Source organism: Biomphalaria glabrata, chromosome 3, assembly GCF_947242115.1.
Source record: "Biomphalaria glabrata chromosome 3, xgBioGlab47.1, whole genome shotgun sequence".
NCBI lineage: Eukaryota > Metazoa > Mollusca > Gastropoda > Planorbidae > Biomphalaria > Biomphalaria glabrata.
The window spans coordinates 27,182,302-27,207,078 of NC_074713.1; the positions used below are offsets into that span (position 1 = coordinate 27,182,302).

The following is a 24,777-nucleotide window of genomic DNA, read 5'->3' on the forward strand; positions in this document are numbered from 1 at the left end:
TAGGTAGGTGGTAGGATTGAGTTTTATTACTGTTCTGTCTATGTTGGTGCATGTTCCTATTTGTCCTAGTGGGACACAGGTGGGAGCTTATGAGAGTAACAGAAAATCTCCCCCCCCCTTCCATTTTTAAATTTTTTAAAAGAATGTAATCGTGTTCGCACCTGATATTATTTCCTAACCCTCACCTTGCCTTGTTATTTCACAGTCTCGGCCCAGGTCTAATGTAGGGAGGGGGGGGGATAATTTTTAAAAAACTTTATGAGGGTTAGTGAGTGTCATCTGACAGTGTTCTCACTTGTTTGTGTGTGTGTGTGTTTATGTAATGTTAGAACTTGAACAAAGCTAAGAATGTTCTAAATCTACATTAACAACTAGATTCAACCCGCAGACCTTCTCCCCTGCAGGCACGACATGGCCTGAAATTGTGCCGATGTGCCTGAAACCAAAACCAAACCTTCTCCCCTAAATAATGTGTGTTCCTTTGTTATTGTTGATAACCATGTTGATAACCATGTTGATAACCATGTTGAAAACCATGTTGATAACCATGTTGATATACCTTCTCTATCTGAAATGTTCGGACAATATACACATTGAACCAACATTATAAGAGAAGTCATCTAGATCATGGGGTGCGTTGGCTAAGCGGTTAAGCGTTTGGCTTCCGAACTTGGGGGCCCTGGGTTCGAATCTCTGTGAAGATTTGAATTTCGGGAATTTTAGGGCGCCCATGAGTCCACCCAACTCAAACGGGTACCTGATTTTAGTTGGGGAAAGTAAAGACGGTTGATCGTTGTGCTTGCCACACGACACACTGCTAGTTAACCGTTGAGAAACAGATGACCTCAACATCATCTGCCCTATAGATCTCAAGGTCTGGAAGGGGAACTTTGCTTTGCATCTACATCTATAGAATATGTTCCAGTCGTAAACTTTTGCTCCAGTGGGTGACTTTAAAAAAAAAATATTTTTTTTTTGGTAGGATTTGTGGTAAAGTGCGTTGGTTAAATTGGGAATTATTTTCGGTTTCAATATTTGACTTGGAGTAAGGATGAGAGCAGGAATAAAGAGAGAGAAAGAGAGAGAGAGAGAGAGAGAGAGAGAGAGAGAGAGAGAGAGAGATGCATTGACTGCCAGGCTACAATGACGTTGTGGAGTAAGCCAATACACTTGAGTGGGTACGTCTTACCAAAACCTAGATGGCTTGGCTTGTATGTGTCACTCGGAAACTAAGGTGATGCCGCCCTAGCCACAACCTGACCACAACCTGACCACAACCTGGCCACAACCTGACCACAACCTGACCACAACCTGGCCACAACCTGACCACAACCTGACCACAACCTGGCCACAACCTGACCACAACCTGACCACAACCTGACCACAACCTGGCCACAACCTGACCACAACCTGACCACAACCTGACCACAATTCCTTTGTGCCATGCAAATAATAAACATTCACACACTTAATGTTGCAGCATAAACCTTCAAGTAGCACACACACACACACACAGACACACACGTAAGGACAAAAGAAACACACATACACTATAATTGTATTGGTTTGAAATCTCACAGAAATGTCACGGCAAAGTTTGAAAGGTTTGCGTTGCGTCCGTCGCAAAGTTCTCTTACAAATACATAAATAACAATCGTCAACATATTTCTAGTGTCATTCAAGGTGTTAAATGTGACATGTCAAGGGGCGATCTTTGCAGGTATGCAAGTGAACATTTATGGACGATGGACGGACTATATATATATATATATATGTTATCACAAATTTTGCATATTTATGAGTTCGAACGAATCAAAAGCATCTATCTATCTATCTATATATCTATCTATCTATCTATCTATCTATCTATCTATCTATCTATCTATCTCTCTCTCTCTCTCAATTAAGATATGTGTGGACGTCACTTCCGTCAGGGGATGGAACTCTTGTTCTCTGCCTCTCCTTTACATTTCTATAGTGGACAAGATTACGCTGTATAAATAGTTCAAACGAAACGATCCGTTTTATCGGTACCGAGTATCTTCTCCATTTTGTTTTCTCATGGAATTGAGCATGGGGAAGGGGGTTGGTCACCCATGCTTTTTTATCCCAGCGGAAATGTCTTGTTCTGGAATTGGAGTGTCCCGAAGAGAAAGCAGAGATAAAGAGAACTTGTTTTTTTCGTCATTGTGTTGAGGGCGCCGGGTAAGAGGGTGCGCGTCGGCAACGTCAGGTGTCGTCTCATATTTCTCCCCTTTTCCTTGTCACTCTTCCACCCAGTCGGCGAGCGCTTGATATGACATTTCGGCCAATTCAGCCCAGGCCAAGAGCGCTGAGAAGGATGCGCCTGAATTGGACATCTCTCAGACAAACCTGGTTTGGTACACGTACTTGAGTCACTTCTCCTCCCCCCTCACCAACCCTCCTCGAGATCTTTATAGTCTCGTACAAATTGTAGAGCGGAGCAAAGTGCCGAAATAACATTTTAAAAAAGTAACAACTTTAGCAGTAAATTCTTTCAATCTATGAAACTGTTCACAAGAAAGCTAATTGAAGAACTACTTTTTGAAAACATGTAGGGATGTGATACAGTGGAAGTTGAATACCAAAAATACAATAGACATTCATATAGAAAAACCACGCTTTAAAACAAAGTAAAACAAGGGAAGTCTGGGACTTCAGTCTTCAGCAGCTTAAGATTGGCCTAAACGAAAGACAAACATTAAGTATAATGAATAAATCTGTTTGTAAACCTTCGTTTTAACATGTCAAATAGAAATGTATGTTCACAGTCAGTAAAGTTATTTTCAACAAATTTAAATTGAAATTTAAAAAAATGAGATATATAAAACTTATGCTACTTAAAGCTTACCAACTATTAATCTTTTTATTTCTTTTCAAATGTTATTTTGTAATGTGCAAAGAACACCCGGGGCAATGATATGTATATATTTGATATATATTATTGTTTATTGAATACACAGCAGCACCAACATTGATCATAGCAGTCATCAACTACATTTAATATATACAAATAATAACAATACCATAAATACTAATTCGAATAATCATTTAAGTCAGAAGGAAATAAGGACCTGAAAAGTCGACATTTTCTAAAACAAGGAAGTCGATTCCCTCACTTTCGACTTTCCTCTATTGTCTCCTCTCAACAATCCCCTCCCCTATTTGTTTTTCAGAGGAGGGTGTGGGGGGCGGAGGAGAGCGGAAAACTACCTCATTTAATACAAATTTGGCCAAAACGGAACGAAATCTTCTAGGGAAACGCTGTATTTATTTACTGTCAAATTCTTTGTGATTTTCTGTTGTTTGGGTCGGCATTCATTTTGGGGTTTTTCTTCTGACATTAAATGCCACTAGATGTCATTGGCATTGTGGTTCCGGATAATGGCCGATACTTGGATCAGATATTCATCTCCAGTCTCTCCCCCCCCCCCCCGTCTCCTAGTCCCCTGGTCACAGTGTCCCCCCCCCCCTTATTCTTGCGTCCCTTCAGTTTTATCGTGTATTTGTTTGCCTGGGCTCTTGTCAGAACAGGTGCTAAAAATAAATCTCTTGTGTGTGTGTGTGTGTGTGTGAACATTTTGATATGGTGGAGGGGGAGATGACAGTGGGGAGTCTATTCAAATGGGGGGAAGGGGGGTTTTGATGAGTGTTCTAAATGTTTCCTAAAGATTATTGGGTGCAAACATTTTTTTTCTTAGCAAGACAGACATCGATCTTTTTTGTTTGTTTGTTTGTTTTCTTTGATAAGTTTCAGATTTTCCTTTCAAAAGGATGATGATTAGGTTCTAGCCCAAACCTCCTGGAGGGGATGGAAGCCGGCTGGGTTCAATTTCTTTGATCGAAACAGTCAATCGATGAAAGGGGGGGGGATACCTTCTTTCTCTTTACATCGTTCCTTTCCAACGTCCCTCCCCTCGCCATCTCATTGAGCACCCTCTCCACACACACACGCAACTCCTTCTCGTTATCATCTCTCAAATATGTGTGTGTGTGTGTGTTTGTTGACGCTGTCGATGCCCGCGCAATTAATCTGACAATCTTGAAATAGAGTTTAATCTCGCTTCAAACAATGAGACATTTTGACGTAATTCTAACCTTTGATGATGTCAGCAGATCGTCGCCAAGTTCGATAATTGGGCAGTCTCAGGAAAGGGGCAAATACTCTTTATAGAGGCTGAATTCTTTTTTTAAGAGCGTCAATGGCAGGAATTCTGAAAGACGACCAACAGATCATAGGTGGTGCCCCAACAGTTCAACAGACTTAGGGATAGGTGGTGCCCCAACAGTTCAACAGACTTAGGGCTAGCTGGTGCCCCAACAGTTCAACAGACTTAGGGCTAGCTGGTGCCCCAACAGTTCAACAGACTTAGGGATAGGTGGAGGTGAAGAAATGATAGGAACAGTGTTTGGTTAATTGGGTTGATATCTCGTTCTGTAGGGACCGACGGTGGAGCTTTATTTGTTTTGACTGGAATTAGCGTTTTCATAGGAAATGTAATCTTTATATTTTCTTAAATGCTGTGTTATCTTTAGATATGTATTGTGTGGTGTCCAAGTAGTGTAAATCGCTTGCCTAATTGAGGGTGTTGAGATGGAGGATACAAGTATATATGTTGGGTTTTTTAAATATTATTTTTGTGTGTGAATAGTCTTTCCCATTGAAAAAAAGCTCGTTCCTGTTACTGCCAATGACTATAAAACGATATCATCTTGTGATATTAGCACAAGTTATGGGTGACAACAGACATCATTGACATCTGGGATTTGCACAAGACTTTTCTAACCTGTTAGTGTGGGGGTACTGCAACAGATCGGCCACGTCGTAAGAAACATCTTTAGTGTCAGTAAACATATTTAAGAACTATTCAATGTATTGTCTAGTTTGTTTCCCTTTGAAGCCCCTCGATCCAATGTTATAAATAATTAACGTGTAATTATTTTATTGGCTTGTTTATTGTCACGTGATGATTGCTAAATTATCTATTTGTTGATGAACTTTTATTTTTTGTTTTCCAGAGGCCACCATCACAAAGTTTAAACTTCAGCCAACAAGACGACACCCAATCGTCACGCTCAGGGGATACGCCCATACCAGCTAGTCATACAACACACACTAACTCATCACACAACGCTGAGAATAACAGTGAGTCAGGTAAGTCGAGGGCGTCGACTCTCTCCTTGTCTCTCTGTCACATAGTGGCGGCTCTCGAAGGGGATTTTCTGAAACTCAGTCTTCAATATCTTACAAAAAGTTTTTTTTTTTATCTAGTCCAAACAAAACCTCAAGTTACAAGTCAATCAAAAAACTAAAACTTGAAATTTCATAAAAATCATTTGACTCTTAAAGTAGGAAATCATTTTTTTCTCTTTTCTACCCTTCACACCTCTACCATAGCTCTCCCCCCCCCCCTCCCATCTACTCTCGTATCTCTTCGAGAATCCAGGTGTCTTTACTAATACCTCTTCAATTAACACAAACTATTGCTGTTTTCTGGCACTGAACTATATGTGCACTTTAGAGCAAACATTCTTTTGTGACCACCAACAGGAAATGACGTCAGCGAAAATAGCGAAAGTTGTTTGATATTTTTAGATATTCATGTAGTCATCTTCGTTTATGGAATAATTAATCTCATCAATACTACCCATTTTTTTTTTAGGTACATGCATAATGTTGGGGTTGACTTTTAAAGAAATTGAAAGAGATTTTGTCCACTGATAACACTAAAGCAGTGGGGCCTATAAACACATAGAAATACACATGTACTGAACCACACACACACACACACACACACACGTCAGAAGCTATCCTCCCAGAAGGTAATATCCTCCCTATGAGGTTATCTGCAATAGTAGTTCTTCTCTTCCCCCCTCTATTCGAACCTTTTAACCTCTCGTTGGTCGTAAAAACCTCGCCGGAATGGGTTCTTGCTCCGACTATGCATCGTACCTTGGCTACTAGTGGCATCAGAAAAGTGCGTCTGCATGTGTGCGTGCATGTGTGTGTGCATGTGTGTGTGCATATGTGGCTGTGTGGAAGACTTAAGCTTCAAAAGTCTTTCCCCCCCCCTCTTACAGTGTAGCTCGCTCGTTCTAGACGCTCTATATCATTGTGTAACACTATCAACGCCCTGGGCTAAATCCGCACTCAAAAACTAACCCTCAATGGCGGCCTCGGAGATTTCCCGATTCTCACATTTTGATGGCGATTTGACTGTTACCCCGCTTACCTCCCTTCTTAACACCGTTACGCCCCATCAACTAATACTGCACTACCCCCCCCCCCCCGTGCACAGTCGATATTCGGGAGCTTAAGGGAAGCCAGAGTTTAGGACGGAAGGAATCAACTTGGCACGCGAAAAAGAACAAAATTGGGTGCGATTCAATGCTTGTTTCTATACCCCCCCCCCGGCCCCAATTCTAAACCCTTTTCGCTCCATTCATCAGGGGTGAGGTTAGGGGGCTTACATTTTATGGCCATCTCGAGCAAGAAGTCTCTGTCGCCGGCCATTTGGCCTCAAAGCACAAATATTCTGGCTATGAAAATTATAGCCCCGTGAAAAAAAAAAAAAAAGAAAAGATCAACAACTCCTACTAGTCAACTTTTTTTTTTCTGGAGAGACGATTTGCGTTGCTGTCCCTTGAGAGTGATGCAAAGTGAAGCCAGAATGATGCCGAGATACTAGTCACGATAAGACAAACTCACGTTCTGGATGGAGTTTGGTGTGGTGGAGTTAAGGCCTAGTGGGTTTGTTAGTTTTGTCACGATGATAAAACAACGATAGTCGCCTACATTTGCTATGTGTTGGGTTGAGAATGAGCTTGTTTAGCACTCTGGTTAGATACATTCATGTATGTTGAATGCCACTACGAATGACTAAAGATATTTGTGTATAATTTAATTCCAGCTGGTGACATGCTTGAAGTGAAGTGTTCTGTCTTCAGCCCTGCACTGTGTATTGAAGATGGTTGGGGCCTACAAATAATAAACTCACCGGAAATTGTTTATTAGTAAAACAGTTTTGGTTAAGAAAAAGAAACATTTCATGCAATTTTATCGCAGCAACTAAAAAGAAGAGCATTTTTCTGAGCTACAGAGTTTGCCGATAGAGGCAAATTCAGAAAGAAGAAAGAGATTGAGATAGAGAAAGATAGATAGATAGATAGAGAGAGGGAGAGAGAGAGAGAGAGAGTAAAAAGATGGCGCAAATGAAAAGAATAGCCCCCGACTGGTGTTGGAAGAAGGATCTTGTTTCCTTGCTGGCGTCCTCTTGTCTTTTAGAAAACATTATTTATTTTCACGTGGAGACACTTACAAAAGCTAAAAAAAATGTTTAAATGATTCCACCACCACCGACCCTCCCTTTTATTACCTACACAGGTCGAAGCAGCTAGTACCAAAAATATCTCAGAAGATGCTCTTACTTACCTTCCTCTCCCCTTCCCCCCCCCCTTTTTTTTTTGCATTATCCCCCCCCCCACCTCCTTTTTTTTCTCACTACGTGGGAGATGCCCCCCCCCCCTCCCTCCCCCTGTCTTTACGTAGTTTGTTCGTCTCTTAGAAGCCATTCCAATTTCAGCAATCGTATACCAGAAGTATTTCTTGTGGAGAGAAAAAAAAAAGGGGGGATCTCGGGTTTAGCGATGGCGTTGGGAGGGGGCGCCGAAAGGTATTTCGTATATTGTTCAACTGGAGACCGTGCCGTCACGGTCTGTAGCAATGTCTACATGTTGGACGTGGAAGGAGGCGCCAAAACAGAAGATGAAACCGAGGCGGAGAAGGAAGAAAAAGGGGAAGTGGAACGGAGACGCCCCAGTCTGTCGTTATTTTGTTTTTCTCAGGGGGGAGATAAGGTTTTGTCTAGGTTTTGTCTATGTCCAAGACACTGACACGGCTAGACCTGTATTGAGATTTGTCTAAAGATGTGTATTATGACAGCAAGCCGAGACATATATTTAATTTCATTTGTTGAACAAACGGTATTCAATTAAACGTTCAATCTATCACGAGCAAGCTTCCATCTCATGTGAATCAAATCATGTTTTACAGCATTGTATCAATGTATTTAGCGACGAGGTCGAGTGCGCTATTTCAATGATTCTTAACACAGTTCAAATAGAAATCAATCAATGCATTTAACCTTTATTTATTTCATTGATTTCTCGAGAGAGTTTTGTTTTGTTCACCACATTATTTTATGTATGGGTAAAAGTAAAGTCTCAATTTTGCGATGTATAGGGCAGATAATGTCATGGTCATCTGCTTCCCTTAGGCCTAAGTGCAGCTTATCCATGATATACGCCATATATTATCATGTAACACTTTTTGCCCCCTGTTCTATGGCCGACTGTTAACGAGGGTGTCATGTGGCCAGCAAAACGACTGGTTAACCGCCTTTACTTTCCCCAACTAATGTCAGGTGCCCATTAGAGTTGGGTTGACTCGAGAGCATGCTAAAAATCCCGAAATTCAAAAATTAAAGTCTTCACCGAGTTTCGAACCAAGACCTCTCGAATTGAAAGCTAAGCGCTTTACCACTCACTCTTCACACCCCCGCCTTGTTATGATAGATATTGTCATTGTTTGAACCATTCTGTATAGTATATAGACACACATGTAAGAGTTATCCCCTCTAAGGTGATCATCCCCCCTCTCCCCCCAAATGTTATTATTGTTGGAGCCTAGCGCCAGGGCACTCGCTCCCTGACTCCCTCCAGGAGAAGACAAGCAGAACGCTCCACTTGGATGGTTGGACGGATGGGTGGCTTTCAAATCCAACCGTTTGACACTGGAAAGAGGAAAGGAGGATGATTAGCAAGTGGAGAGATGGAGGGAATGGAGAGAGGGGGGGGGGAGAGAAATTGTTACGCCTAAACTGCGCTTGTGTAGTGAACGCTCATCCGCGGTCGAAAAAGATGAGTAAAGGGGAGCGCGGAGTATGGGATGAATTGTTTTAGCCCCCAGCAGGGGCGCAGGTCTATGTTGTTTCACTCTTACCACGGGCCCCGAGAATGGAAACGAATCGAGACGGAGACGAGAAATCCAGAGCCCCCTTGGACTGTTTACAAAAGACGTCAGGTACAGTCTACTAGGCAGGCGGAATGCCCTCCCCTAACTACCACCCCTACAAATCTTCAATACGCCACCAAGACTCAAACGTAATGTTAGCCTGAATAAAGTCTTTCCACCCCCCCCCCCTCTAGCTCGGGCGCCAATGTAACAATTGATGAAAAAAAAAGGTAGAATTCTAGATGCAGGTCTTCAGGGTCTGGAGGGACGTTGGAACTAAATTCTGAGCAGGCGCGTAAACTGGTCTCCACCCGTGAGTGGTAATGATTGTGTTCTATGTATCTTATTCTACAAACTCTCCTTATTTTGGGGCGCCTGTATTTATCATTTGGCTGTACATTAGTACATTAGTACATTAGTACATTAGCGTTTTTGTTGACGCTTTTTACTGTAGAGACGTGAACTAGAACAACCAACAGAATGTCGACTTTAGCAGTGGACAGAGCTCTCCTCAGCCTGAAGTTTACTATTACACGAGATGATCCGAAATATGCATTCTCCCCCCCCCCCCGGGCCACCCCTACATACGCACACACAGTGACAACCCCCCCCCCCTTTTTTTCGTTTTAAAGTTCCACCTTGTTTTATGTTTTCCATCGAAAAAAAAACAACCCCGCATTATGAGAGCTAATTATAACAATCGACCAATTCCATCAACTGGCATTGCCCTTTGTCGTCATACGTTGGGAAGAAAGTTTAGTGAAATAGGCGGGGGGGGGGGAATAATTGGCTTCAGGGCGTTGGCTCCAGGGGATAAGTGTAAATAATGGATCAAAACTGCATCTATTTTCTTATTTATGTGGATTTTCCTTGATGACTTTCTGGCTCATTAATAAAAAAAAAACTCCACCCCCACCCTCTCTGTCTTCTTAAACACACACGCACTCAGATGGCCGAATTAAAGTTAAGTCGAGACCTTGGGCAGGATTTTTTTGTTGTTGAGGCCCTAACACTCTTTTAAAGTGCACTTAATGAATGATAGAGTCATGACACAATGTTTGCCCACTGTCTGCTCAAGTTTCACTAACCACTTACTTTGCCCACTTCGTGCCTAATGCCTGCTTACATACTTTGCCCACTTTGTGCCTAATGCCTTCTCCCATACTTTGCCCACTTGACGCCCAATGGTCAATCACTTCCTCTGTCCACATTCTGATCACTTTCTGAAATCCTAGTTCTTCTGTTGTATATTTCTGTTGGTTTGTTTAAACTGTATACTTCCATTTCTTCAATCTGTCAATCATGTTACTGTCTTTCTGTTGGTTCTTGTTCATGTTTTTCTTTGACTTTCGTTTTCTCCCGTTCATTCCCTCTTCTCTCCCGTTCATTCCCTCTTCTCTCCCGTTCATTCCCTCTTCTCTCCCGTTCATTCCCTCTTCTCTCCCGTTCATTCTCTCTTCTCTCCCGTTCATTCCATCTTCTCTCCCGTTCATTACCTCTTCTCTCCCGCTCATTCCCTCTTCTCTCCCGTTTATTCCCTCTTCTCTCCCGTTCATTCCCTCTTCTCTCCCGCTTATTCCCTCTTCTCTCCCGTTCATTCCCTCTTCTCTCTCGTTCATTCCCTCTTCTCTCCCGCTCATTCCCTCCCTTCTTCCGTTCATTCCCTCTTCTCTCCCGCTCATTCCCACTTCTCTCCCGCTCATTCCCTCTTCTCTCCCGTTCATTCCCTCTTCTCTCCCGTTCATTCCCTCTTCTCTCCCGCTCATTCCCTCTTAAGCCGATTTGACATGTTTCCCTGTTGTTCTAGAGAGAAGTAAGTATCTCCTTACAGATTACGGTCTTTTAACTGTAGTTTCATGTCTGTGTTGTAGGGGTCTGCAGGGCGATAATTTTCTCATAAATGTCAGGGGGGCAGCGGGCAGAGTTTTGCAGCGAAACCAGAAGAGTTGACCCGATGGGGTATCTACATTGGAGGAGAACGCTGAGCCCCACAGAATCCACATCATATCGTAACATTAAAGATAAATGATAAAAGCAATAAGCCGAGGAAGGAACGAGAGAATGATAGAGGGAGAATAGTGTAGTCTTTAGGTTAGTAGTATAGGATTAGGTGGGGGTGGGGGTGGGTGATTGTTGGCGGTATTGGAAGCGGGGAGTAGATGGAACAAGAGCGGAGGAGAAAGGAGCGTTAATATAAACAGGGGCAAGTCCTTCCCCCCCCCTCCCCTTACAAACAACACAACCCATCTCCCCATTTTCTAATGCTAGGGAAAAGCCAGTTAATCCAGAAGGAATTCTTTGACTTGAAACATGAGGCGTGTGTAGCTTTGTAAATGGGGGGGGGGGGGAAGGGGCGCCAGGAGAAAAACAAAACGGGCTAGGAAGAAGTGGGGGTGAAGGTGGAATTAGTGTGAGCAGTTAGGTAACTGTCTCCTCAACTCATCATTTGAGGCGCGCGAAAGAAACACTACACAGATAAAGTAAAACCTTAATGGTCGCCATTTTTTGCGTATGTGCCAAAGTGATTTCCGGTATTCAGTTAGCCATACAAAATTATGTTAATGACTATCGACATTTAAAAAAAGAATGTCCCTCGAAATATTCTCTTGGTATTCAAATGGGTCATAACTGATTATATTTCCGGTGAAACAAGGTCCGTGTATGTTTAATGTCAATCCTGTTTATAGGCATACCTCTTATGTTGACGTCTGCAAGAGCAGGAGCTGTGTCTACACCGAGACACACACACGAGCGCACGTGCGTTCAAAGACGGACTTAGCGAGCACTTGCTTGACCGTTCGAACTTCGTGAACGTAGTGTGGGTTTAGTTCCAGGTCATTCAACGGTTACTTCCACCTCGACCCTTTCCTTACTGAACCTCCTGGTCTCTATTGCGTGCACAACTTGACACTTTTACCTCTTTCTAGATCTGGATTACATTCTACTTCAATTTCTTTCGATTGAATCTCTCTCTCTCTCTCTCTCTCTCTCTCTCTCTCTCTCTCTCTCTGTGCGTGTCACACCTGCCTAAGAAGAAAAAAAAAGACAACACCCCGATGACCAAAAGCCCTATGACCCCGGAATAAGCCCTCCTCCGATTCCCCCACCCCTTTACACTTTCCCATCACCTTCTAATCGATAACCATCCGTTGAGATGACCAGCGCACGTTGAGGTCCGCTGTGGTGCTGAGATGACCAGCGCACGTTGAGGTCCGCTGTGGTGCTAGCCCTTACGGCGTGGTCCTTGGAAGGTACTGCATTGGCCGCAGAGAGTAAAGCTCATAATTAGTGCGTAGCTGTGTATGTGAGGCGGGGGGGGGTCTATGTGGCCAGGTAGGGGGGGGGGGTTCTATTTGATGGAGGGAGGGGCGAACATTAATCAGGTTCCCTGATTCTTTTTTTCTTATAAATTTCCGTAAACTAAACACACGAGAAAGGGTTAGGGTTAGGGTCGATGATTGACTTGTTAACGATTAGAGACGTTGGTGGTCTATTTCTATTTAAAGATGACTTAAAATACCACCACACACACACACACACACAAACACACTAACGAAATCCCCAAATAACTCATTAAGACTTACAGTAGATCGCTATGTTCACAACCTGCCTTTGTACCTTAAATTGTAAATTGTCTGTTCAGACAGTTTTCTAGTAGATGGCTCCGTTGTGTTCAGACAGTTTTCAAGTAGATGGCTCCGATGTGTTCAGACAGTTTTCTAGTAGATGGCTCCGATGTGTTCAGACAGATTTCTAGTAGATGGCTCCGATGTGTTCATATTAGTTTTCTAGTAGATGGCTCCGATGTGTTCAGATAAGTTTTCTAGTAGATGGCTCCGATGTGTTCAGACAGTTTTCTAGTAGATGGCTCCGATGTGTTCATATAAGTTTTCTAGTAGATGGCTCCGATGTGTTCAGTTTTCTGGTAGATGGCTCCGATGTGTTCAGACAGTTTTCTGGTAGATGGCTCCGATGTGTTCAGACAGTTTTCTAGTAGATGGCTCCGATGTGTTCAGACAGTTTTCTAGTAGATGGCTCCGATGTGTTCAGTTTTCTAGTAGATGGCTCCGATGTGTTCAGACAGTTTTCTAGTAGATGGCTCCGATGTGTTCATATAAGTTTTCTAGTAGATGGCTCCGATGTGTTCAGACAGTTTTCTAGTAGATGGCTCCGATGTGTTCAGATACGTTTTTTAGTAGATGGCTCCGATGTGTTCAGTTTTCTAGTAGATGGCTCCGATGTGTTCAGACAGTTTTCTAGTAGATGGCTCCGATGTGTTCATATAAGTTTTCTTATACTCTCTTTTCGTGAACATTTGTTATACATACACTTAGATCTGGCGTAGTTCATATAGGAATAAAACGAACAGGAACATTTTTCCATAGGTCTAAGACGCCAAGACATGTGTCTTTGACACTTTGAATCTCACGCTGTGTCCCTCTTTCTGTAGTCAATTCTCCCAGAAGTCAATCCTCTGCTATCCGTTGTGTTCCAGGTCAAAATAAATACCCCCGGGTATGAACAACCACCTCACTAGTGTGTCCCTGAATGGATAAACCTTTAACCACCTTAGATATGCTTTCAGCGTGAGTTGAACTCACCCCCCCCCCCAACTCTATCTGTATTTTTTTTATTATTATTATTTTTTTTTTTACATTCGTTCCAGCAGGGAAAGTGGAGTCGCCTTCTCAACTAAGTTAACAATACTAATAACACTTAACGCCTTTCTGTTCTACTGGCTCCCTCTCCGCCGCCACCCCTATCCACTCGCTCTCTCCCCATCGGGACCAAAGCACCCTCCTAATCAATATCCACGCCCCCCCCTCCTTATTCTTAACAAGAATGAGTCTTTGCTTAAACACAACCGTAGAGAGTCCCTGATCAAATATGCAAATTAGCCATTTGTATACCAATTATATCACATTAGGGATTCTTTTGAAAAAAAATAAATAAAGAGACACAAAAGAAGCAAAAATAGGGCCGGCTCTAAGCGATAGTGAGCACTCAAAAGGCATTTGTTCTCGCGGGGCACCGGTTAATTGTTGTGAGGGCAGCGCGCCCAAATTATCATCTTCTGGCCGTACGATGCCGGTATAAAGTGTGTGTGTGTGGCGAGGGGGGGGGGGGTAAAGATCTCAGACTTCAATTATTTTTTTTTTACTTAGATGAAACAAATGGTGACCCCTTGTTTTGTAAGAATCGAATTTAAAGAGTCAAATTTAACACACACACAAAAAGATGCACAAAAATTACGAGATTTGCTGTGGAGTTCTATTTCAACATACAACATACAACATGCAACTTAAAACATACAACACACAACATCCAATGTTTGTGGACGGGGGGGTTTACCTAGAAGCTACTGAAGCATTGCTTCCCCCTCTCCTTCCCTCTCCCCAAAGTGTGTCCGTGATGGCAAGTTTCACTAGTGAATTTGGGGAAAGAAAGAGCGTGTCACGTGGCCACCACTTGCCTCCATTGTCTTCAACGAGTTAGAGATACAGTTCAAACCTTTCCTCCAGCCTTCTAACAGCATACACTTTCTAACAGCATACACTTTCTAACAGCAAACACTTTCTAACAGCAAACACTTTCTAACAGCAAACACTTTCTAACAGCAAACACTTTCTAACAGCAAACACTTTCTAACAGCATACACTTTCTAACAGCATACACTTTCTAAGAGCATACACTTTCTAACAGCAAACACTTTCTAACACCAAACACTTTCTAACAGCATACACTTTTTAACAGCATACACTTTCTAACAGCATACACTTTCTAACAGCATACACTTGCTCAATCGCTCATCAACTAATTTCTGTAATTTAAAAATTTATGATAAAAAAAAAAGCCAGTTAGTGAAATCTGCCCGTGTGGAGTGTCCTTCAAATCTGCATTCTTTATCAAGAGGCCCGTAGAAAACACTGGTCCCAAAAACACCTCAATAGAAAGAAAACTCTATGGGCAGCTCCCTGATTTGGAAACCTCTGCGCAGTTCATCTCATGTATTGGTCTAGTGACAGTCTAGTCACCTGAACGCTCCAGGATCAAATGAGAACGAGGAAGCAGAAAAAAAAACTTCTTCAGAAATAATATAGAATCTAATTATATATGTACATAACAAATGTGTATATTTATTCGCGGCGTAAGCTCAGTAGTTTCTGATACTTTCCAACGCCACCCACCTTCTCACGTATCCTTGCTCCGCCTCTTGCCCGGGCCTCTTTAGATGATCCCAACCGAGGCTTGCTTGTTGTTTCTCTCCTGTACGTGTTGGACAAGGCGGAGAAATGTCTATTTGTCCTACCTCATTGTGGAGGGAAAACGGGTGCTGGAAATTCGGAGGTGGATACGTAGTGTGTGTGTGTGTGTGTGTGCGCGCGTGCGTTCGCGTGAAGGAATGAATGGGGAACAGATGGTACAAGGTTCTATGTAAAATGTCCCACCTGATCGATGAAGAGCACCCTTTCCCCGCCCCACCCCTTTCCTAGTTCCATTCACCAATCGACCCGTTTACGCCCTGTGCGCTAAGGAAGTATAGCACCAGTGGTAGTAGACTGACGGGTATAGCACCAGTGGTAGTAGACTGACGGACACACGACCGAAACAGACCTAGTCAGAGATACACATATGGCGTATGCGTGTGGTTTCATTAATGCCAACCTCATCAGCATCCCTGCCATACTTTCCCCCACACTCCCTCTCAAACATACTTGTTATGCATTGTTTAGTGTCCGTGAGCTGTCACTCCATCCACAAGAGCTGACTGGCACCACCCCATCCTCTCAGCAACAGCGCCTTTCTACCCAGCTTCTACCCAGCTTCTACCCAGCTTCTACCCAGCTTCTACCCAGCTTCTACAGCTCCCCCGACATTCGTTTTTCTTGGAGCTCTCCGAGTACTTGAGAGATAGTCAAAAAGACTTCGAGCTCTCCGAGTACTTGAGAGATAGTCAAAAAGACTTCGAGCTCTCCGAGTACTTGAGAGATAGTCAAAAAGACTTCGAGCTCTCTGAGTACTTGAGAGATAGTCAAAAAGACTTCGAGCTCTCCGAGTACTTGAGAGATAGTCAAAAAGACTTCGAGCTCTCCGAGTACTTGAGAGATAGTCAAAAAGACTTCGAGCTCTCCGAGTACTTGAGAGATAGTCAAAAAGACTTCGAGCTCTCCGAGTACTTGAGAGATAGTCAAAAAGACTTCGAGCTCTCCGAGTACTTGAGAGATAGTCAAAAAGACTTCGAGCTCTCCGAGTACTTGAGAGATAGTCAAAAAGACTTCGAGCTCTCCGAGTACTTGAGAGATAGTCAAAAAGACTTCGAGCTCTCCGAGTACTTGAGAGATAGTCAAAAAGACTTCGAGCTCTCCGAGTACTTGAGAGATAGTCAAAAAGACTTCGAGCTCTCCGAGTACTTGAGAGATAGTCAAAAAGACTTCGAGCTCTCCGAGTACTTGAGAGATAGTCAAAAAGACTTCGAGCTCTCCGAGTACTTGAGAGATAGTCAAAAAGACTTCGAGCTCTCCGAGTACTTGAGAGATAGTCAAAAAGACTTCGAGCTCTCCGAGTACTTGAGAGATAGTCAAAAAGACTTCGAGCTCTCCGAGTACTTGAGAGATAGTCAAAAAGACTTCGAGCTCTCCGAGTACTTGAGAGATAGTCAAAAAGACTTCGAGCTCTCCGAGTACTTGAGAGATAGTCAAAAAGACTTCGAGCTCTCCGAGTACTTGAGAGATAGTCAAAAAGACTTCGAGCTCTCCGAGTACTTGAGAGATAGTCAAAAAGACTTCGAGCTCTCCGAGTACTTGAGAGATAGTCAAAAAGACTTCGAGCTCTCCGAGTACTTGAGAGATAGTCAAAAAGACTTCGAGCTCTCCGAGTACTTGAGAGATAGTCAAAAAGACTTCGAGCTCTCCGAGTACTTGAGAGATAGTCAAAAAGACTTCGAGCTCTCCGAGTACTTGAGAGATAGTCAAAAAGACTTCGAGCTCTCCGAGTACTTGAGAGATAGTCAAAAAGACTTCGAGCTCTCCGAGTACTTGAGAGATAGTCAAAAAGACTTCGAGCTCTCCGAGTACTTGAGAGATAGTCAAAAAGACTTCGAGCTCTCCGAGTACTTGAGAGATAGTCAAAAAGACTTCGAGCTCTCCGAGTACTTGAGAGATAGTCAAAAAGACAACCTCCAGTAGCCCTCTGGTTCACATCCCAGTCCTACAGACTTTCAAAACCTTTGCGAATACTGAAAGTATCAGACGTCCCCTTGCAATGTTTGCTTGCTATCACGGGGACTAACAGAATGTGGCCTTGCCCCCACCTGCTCCGCCCTTTAACCCAATAAGCGCGTGGATTCTCATCAATTATTTTTATTTAACCAAACGTATCGGTTCCCGAGAAACTGTAATCCTGCATCTACTTGCTTGTGGGATCGACCTGCTCCTCCTTCCAGAGATGCGCTGTGGCGAGAGCGCCCTCCCTTCTCTGTTGAAATAAACCCAGCGGGGCGTATAAACAAACTTTAGTGGATACGCGAATATAGGAAGGGGCAGAGGGGCAACTTTGCCTTTTTTTTTTCTTTTCTGTACTCCTGAATTTTCGGATAGACATTTGGCGTAAAATTATGCAAAATATTGAGAGCAAAGTGTATGTGTGCGTGTGTGATTAGGATGGCCTAATTAAAATTATATCGTTAAATTATTACTTTTTCGATAGATTATAGAATCGCCTTTTAGTTGTAGCTCTTTTTTTTTCAGCATATTTAAGCACTTTCTTTGCTACCAAATTTGAGATCTTATTTTTTTTTTTTTGAAAGAAGTGTTATAGACCTTTTTTGTTCAACAGTACATACTTCCCTAAATGTAACAACATTCTTCCAAAAACTAAATTGCTGTCCATCTCAAAGGCGTAACTCACGATATGACCTGGCCTTTCATATCAGATATCTCTTGAGCGTTTCGTCTTCATACAAATACATCATAGCCTTATTCATAGTCTGCAGACTTGAGATATTTTGACAACATGCTGTTGAACATTTCAGAACCAGTTCTTTGCAAAAATGAACAATTTGTGCTGACTTAACCACATTATCTTCTTCCCCTTGTTTTTCTAGTACTTTCATCATTGGCTTTTAGTCGCAGATCACACACACACCTCGTCTGATTTTGTTTATCAATCCGAAACATAAGTCATCAGTCTAAACAAACCCTAAACCTGCCAGACTAGAGCACACACATACGCACACCCCCGACACACACACACACACGCACACCCCGGCACACAATTCTTATGTCATGACTTTGAAAGACAAAGAAACGGAAGCATGAATATTAATTCTCTTGCGGCTGCCATCAGCGCCCGGCACTACGCCACATATACGCTCAGTGCTCCATTGAGACAAATTCAAGGATACTGGAGCTATCGATTTGTTTCAGGAACGAAACCGGAAATGCAGCGTTCTGCTTCTGCTTTCTTGGAGGACAAACGTATCGTAGCTCTAGACTTGTCTCAGTAGGAGATTATATAAAACTATATCATAACATTTTCTACATACTAGCTAGCGTTGCTATATCACAACAAAAGCAATATGTTGACTAGTTGACTATGTAGAGTGGTCACATCGGTCACAGGCAGTACTTTTTAAAACAAAAGGGATTAGGGAATTGAGGGCGGTACTGGAAGTGCTTATCGGATTCCATGTTTGCACAAGTTACTGATCTAGGCTAATCACGCCTCTCGACTAGTGGACACCCACGAGAGTGGTCAATATGTAGGGGAAAGTCGATAGTTCCCCTCCCACATCAGGACCCCTAACTCACACACAAACACCTGCATACACAGGAGGTCACGTTTGATGAGGCATGACATCGGTCAGTTTGATTTTGACCAAGTTTTGTGGTAGTGTGAGTAGACAGGGGGAGCGCTGGTGTTGGTAACGAGATGAAAACAAGATAGCAGGTAGGGCAAACTTCCACCCTCACAGTCTTAGCGCACCATATCTACACCAACAGCTACACACTTTCATCTCCCTCACATGTAAGCACATCCACAAGAGTGCTCACTCTTTCATTATGACGTACGTGTTTATTTCTTTGGCGCTAGTCAGACCTCATCGTAAGTACACATTTATAAACGAGCCTGCCTGGTCGTGTGGTATGCGCTTTGGGTTGTCTTCTCGATGGTCCCTTCAAGCCGCTTTCCTCCACCCCCACCCCCCACTCCCGCCGTCTCGTGGGAGATTTGGACTAGGACGAAATCATCATCAACTGTGTGAGAACAATACATGAAACATGTACAAAATGTCTGAAATCAAATAGAGCTGTAATGAGAGCAAAACTAATCCAGAGTCTTAGACTTTTGAGCCACATGTTCGACAAAAGGGGCTCAGTGGTGTGCTTGTACTTGACGTTTATTGAAATGACATGCAGTGCTCTGCAGAAAATTTCTTGGACTGAAAGTTGAGAACAAGAGAAGTGGTATCCATTTAGTGAAGGTGCCAGTTTGTCATCAATTTGTATTATGTTTGTTGCTGACTTTTCATTGGATATTTGATATTTTAGATTTTTTGGGGGCACATGGCACTATTTAGGCCATGTCGTGCCCTTGATGACTTTTCACAGAGCTCATCTTCAAGTACATAGGATCTGAGATTGTGCTCATCTTTGACCACAAAGAATAAGCAATTATTATGTTATCTTTATGCCACGTTATTATTGTGCGTGTATGAATTCAATTGAAAATCAAACAACGCAATCATCAATAATTAACCTAATTCCACCATCGCTAAGTATGTTTTTAGAAGCTGTTTTTTTTTTTTACATTGCAAAAACGATAATGATTTCTGACAGACATCTTGACATGTTAAACCCCTTCAGCACCAAACCATATTGAAAACAAAATCTTATCTATCAAATGACCCATGACCACAGTCACAAAGGTCTTTTGCTCCCAGAGATGTCAAACGTTGACCATTTCGCCGTCATTACTTACGCTACGTTAGAGTGGACACGGTCACAGAATCTCACCACATAAAGGGGTGCCCCCCCCAAAAAAAAAAGAAATGGAAGGAGGGGCGTTTGGGTTTCCCTTTCAACTGACCGGAAGACTTCCAGTCGCTGATCTCGCTAATAGCTGGTTCTTGCACAAAAGTCGAGGGGTTCAAAACCTGATCGTCTTAGTGTCATGGTTCTGTCCATGAGAGAGAGGCCGTGAGAGAGCGAATGACCAGGCAGCGAGAGACTAATGGGGAAATAATTATACACATTAAAAAATACACTTTTTTTTTCTGTCCTGACCGGTTTCGTTTTTCGAGCCCGATTCTTTTAGTCCCACAAATATCACTCAGAACGGAAACATGAAAGGCAGGAAAAGAGAAAGAAACAGAGACACAGAGAGAGAAAGAGAGAGAGGCAGAGAGAGAGAAAGAGAGATGAGGAGTTGGTAGCTGGACTTGCACTATTTATAAACTGTAATCCACACTATGGGGATTGGCGATTGTTTACATGTGGTCCCGTCTGTCAGCAGGGTTCGGTTCTGGGTGTGTTCAGGGGGAGAGGGAGAAATAAAGATGGCGATGATGGATTGTGGGATATGGTAATGGGAGGGCAATGTCTGAGAGGAAGAGTGTCAGAAGTGTAACTATGTGAGGGTACCTTTTTTGTGTGGTGGGAGCGCGTTGACTTCACACGAGAATTAGATGTACTTATCTATTTAGATACACAGACTAAATTATTGTTTTTGATTGATTAATAGAAATATATGCAGATAAAGATAGATAATTTGATTGATTGATTTAGATTGAATTTGATTGATTTTGATTGATTAAAACAAGCATTGGCAAATGACAAAGTTGAAGGAATGACAGATTGAATTACATCAAACACTTGATTCCCAGGTTCCATCGATCTATTTGTCCGGTCCTGCTCTATCGTCCATATCAAGATCGTGGTTAATTGGGCATCCAAACACGCGCGGACATAATTTAGCAACAAATTAACTCTTAATAAAATAAACAAAAGACAAGAGTGTACAATGTTTGGTGTGAGTGACACAAACCAATGTTTTTAAATTTTAGGTTCAAGTCATTTTTTAAAAATTGTTTTGAATTCTCTGTTTCCTACTCGAGCAACTTATTGCTAGTCAAGCACTTTAAAACCTTTTTTATAACATACCTTTAAATCTATTTTAAAGCACACTATAGAAGCCATATTTTAGGAAATAGAAGTAACACTATGTATGCTGTAGTATCGCTCTTAATTCTAACATTGTATAGCGCAAATTCTGATGCTTCCATTTAAAACAAAAAAAAAAATCCAATACTAATCTTATCTTAACTCTTAACCCAAATTCCTCCTACAGTACAAACCATTAGTCAAAAGCTAGTCCTTGACTAAACCGTTAACCCTGGAAATTTCGAAATCCTTCGGATGCGTTTCCAACTCGTCGATAAATATGTTGAGAATCTAGGAGTAAATTATCTCTAGGAGTAAATTATCTCATTGAATCATTTTTTTTTTTTTATTTTCTCACCGAAAAATTTGGCCAATTCAAAGGAGCGAAATAAATATTTTCAATGAGATTTTATTTTTGTCTTTAATGTAAATATGCAAAATTGAATTCTCAAACCAAAAGAAGTTCCATTCATCCATATACATACTCATACTCATGGGGCAATGCCCTACAGTAGGATGAAAGAGAAAGACTAAGAATTTAATCTTATGATTAGCATTTTCTCTGTAGTAGACTTCACCGATTTCATAAAAGAAAAGCTTTGAATGAAGTTTCGGATTTAAAAAAAAAATCTAATTCTAAATTAATTTGTGAGAAGGAGAAATTCGTAAACCTTCTCTTTAATTTAAATGTTAAACTCTGTGTGTGGAGAGCGTACCTCCCTACCTAGCTTTCTATTTACGGATCCTCCGCAACGTGCATTAATTACAGTTACAGTCGATGTTGTTTTTTTTTTAACTTGAAAGACAAATTGTTCCTCCCTATAAAAAGAGGGTCCAAGTCTCTAACAAACTTTGATTTTCAATTAGAAGAACAAATTTTTTTTTTTTTAAATGGAAGACGAAAGGGATTTGTTAAAAGAACGGGTAGAGAGAAGTCAGCCAATCTAAGCTTCCGGTCTTCCGGGCTTTACAGCAGTAATGAAGGCTTCTCTTTGATGTGTTCAGATGGTGCCGACACATGGCCTTCTCTGCTTGTAAATCTCACACAATAACATAAGTACCCCCTATCTGCCCTTGTTTATTTCAATTAACTAGGGTGTTCCCCCGTACCTCGCCCCTCTACCCTCGACTCCCTCCTCCCGAAATGCATGTGCCCTCGTGAAAAACGTTCGCGTCCCATACACCACTCTCTCTCCTTCTCCAAATACCGTTATAGACTCCCCTGTGGATGAACGTCACAATTACCCCCCCCCCTTCTTTATCTAATCACAAATACACCCCCACCCCCTCACACACTTACACTAGTTGGTTGAGTCTTGTTAACGTCTCGTCATAAGACTGGGTGGCTTATGAATCTAGAGTGAGAAGAGAGAGAGAGACAGTTGTTGTGGTCACATTGGAAACAACGAAGAAACAATTCAAAACATACAGCAAACAGAATCCAATAAAACTGAGACATTTACAAAGTCGGTTAGCTGCCCGGTTGTTAACTGGTTCTTGGCTGCCAGTTGGTTTGTTATGTAATTTTTAGCTGCCCCTTAACTTCCTATAAAAAAACAACAACTTGAAAGCGTGGAAACTATGGATTAATTTGTCTAAGAATATGCTGTGAAATTTTCGTAAAGGTCAAGAAAAATACAAAAGACATGCACGCAACCTGCTGGACCAAAGTGAATATACACAAACATTTGGGCCACGTGGCCTTCATTAGCTTCAAACAAACAGAATGGACAATGAACACACACACACACACACAAAAAGCTTAAACGTAGATGTCATGTGCTGATATTGGCCGATATATTGGCTATAGTATTAGAGATGAAAATAAAAAAAGAAAAATTTTAAATGACATTTGTAAGACTCGTCATCTTTCTACAATTAATAACATTTTAATTTTCTTTTTTTTTTCTTTTGTTTTTTTTTTAATAACAAAACACAAAAGTTAAATCAAAGCCAAAGTAAAATGTCCATGCACTGAAGAAAGCCATGTCGATGCAAAGTTAAATGTCCATTCCAAGTAGAAAGCCATGTCGATGCAAAGTTAAATGTCCATTCCAAGTAGAAAGCCATGTCGATGCAAAGTTAAATGTCCATTCCAAGTAGAAAGCCATGTCGATGCAAAGTTAAATGTCCATTCCAAGTAGAAAGCCATGTCGATGCAAAGTTAAATGTCCATTCCAAGTAGAAAGCCATGTCGTTCCGAAGTAAAATGTTCATGCATGAAGAAAGTCATGTCGACGCAAAGCGAAATGTCCATGCCAGTAAGAAAGCCATGTAAACAGCAGACGATGTAACTTTTGGAGATTTTCGAGGCCGCTGATAATTTTTTTCTTTTCTTCTATTTTGCGATATTTTTTTTCCTTCTCCTCGGGGACAGGGGCGTGCTGGGTGAATGGGGGAGGGAACATTTTCTTTTCCACCGGCTCCATGGCATCTTTCCGCTGACTCTGTGATTACCTTCGAACTTTCGAAGCCTTGCAGCTGGTCTTGTTACTATTCTCCCACTACAAGAGAGGTGAGTGGCGTGTGAGTAAATGGTCCTAGTGTAAGAAACGGAGATTCAATTTGGACATTTCGTTTTCTTTGTTTTTTTTGTTGTTCTGGAAGTATGTCAGGGGATGAGGGACGAGTGCGTAGACCTGATGATGTTGTGGTGGGTAAGGGATGGGGTTTGTTAAGCTGTCTTGAATCAAACCAACAACATAGATTTCTTTTTTTTTTTTTTTAAACATTATCATCATTACTTTAAGGGATGTTCAGATTTAGCGGGGTGGACAAATACAATCCTGTTTAGGATAAGTTAGCACTTGTATAAAACATTAGATATTGTAAACACTTTGCGTGTAGAAGCAGGTCAAAGGTATGTCGCCAGAAATTCATCTTCAGCGCTTAGAGAATAAGGATAAAAAACAAACAAATAAAACAAAACCTCGCTTGGCTTACACTATTTGATATTTCAATTTCTAAGCCTGGCATCCGAATTGTTTGCTCCTGTTCCTTGTCGTAAGTGTGTCTTCATAAAACGAAATATGTCTACAGTGAAACAAGCAAAATATAAATAATAATAAAAAAAAAACCCAGAAGATTTATATCAATAAAAGAAACGTACAATTACTGCCCAATGTCTTAATACTGCGAGACTGTTCTCCTATTTTCTATATAAAACAAAATTAAACCCTTGCCAATAATGAATCAACTAACTGGTTAAACTGTGTTCTAGCTGACAATGAATATTTATGCAAAGTTTCATCTTGATCCGAGACTGGGAAGTGGGAGAAATCATGTGTACAAAATGTGTACCAGACAGACAGTGAGTTGATAGAAGCTTTTTTTTTTTTAAAGTGATGGCTATATACATTTTTGGGAGCCTTAAGTTGGACCTTTCAAAACTGATCTATCCACTTGACTAGGACCCTGGTGCTGTAGTAGAACTTTCATTCATCTCGACATGTGCCTCCGAAAGATCTCGACACAAAAGAGGAAAGGTGCGTGTGTTGGGAGGGGGGGTATTGTTTACCTAACTCTCTCCCCATCACGTACACTCCCATGTCTAAAGTTAAAGTATTGTGCCATGTACCTTGT

At 41.8% G+C, this 24,777-nt stretch overlaps 1 protein-coding gene across 8 annotated transcripts in view; it reads left to right on the plus strand.

Annotated features, from left to right (window-relative positions):
- Positions 1-24,777, plus strand: part of LOC106056956 (homeobox protein Meis1-like) — a 336,165-nt gene that overhangs the window by 203,752 nt on the left and 107,636 nt on the right. For all 8 annotated transcript variants that reach the window (XM_056024290.1, XM_056024287.1, XM_056024293.1 and 5 more), the window contains one exon: positions 5,041-5,176. In XM_056024290.1, coding sequence (XP_055880265.1) covers positions 5,041-5,176 — 136 coding nt within the window. The remainder of the gene's footprint in view (positions 1-5,040; positions 5,177-24,777) is intronic.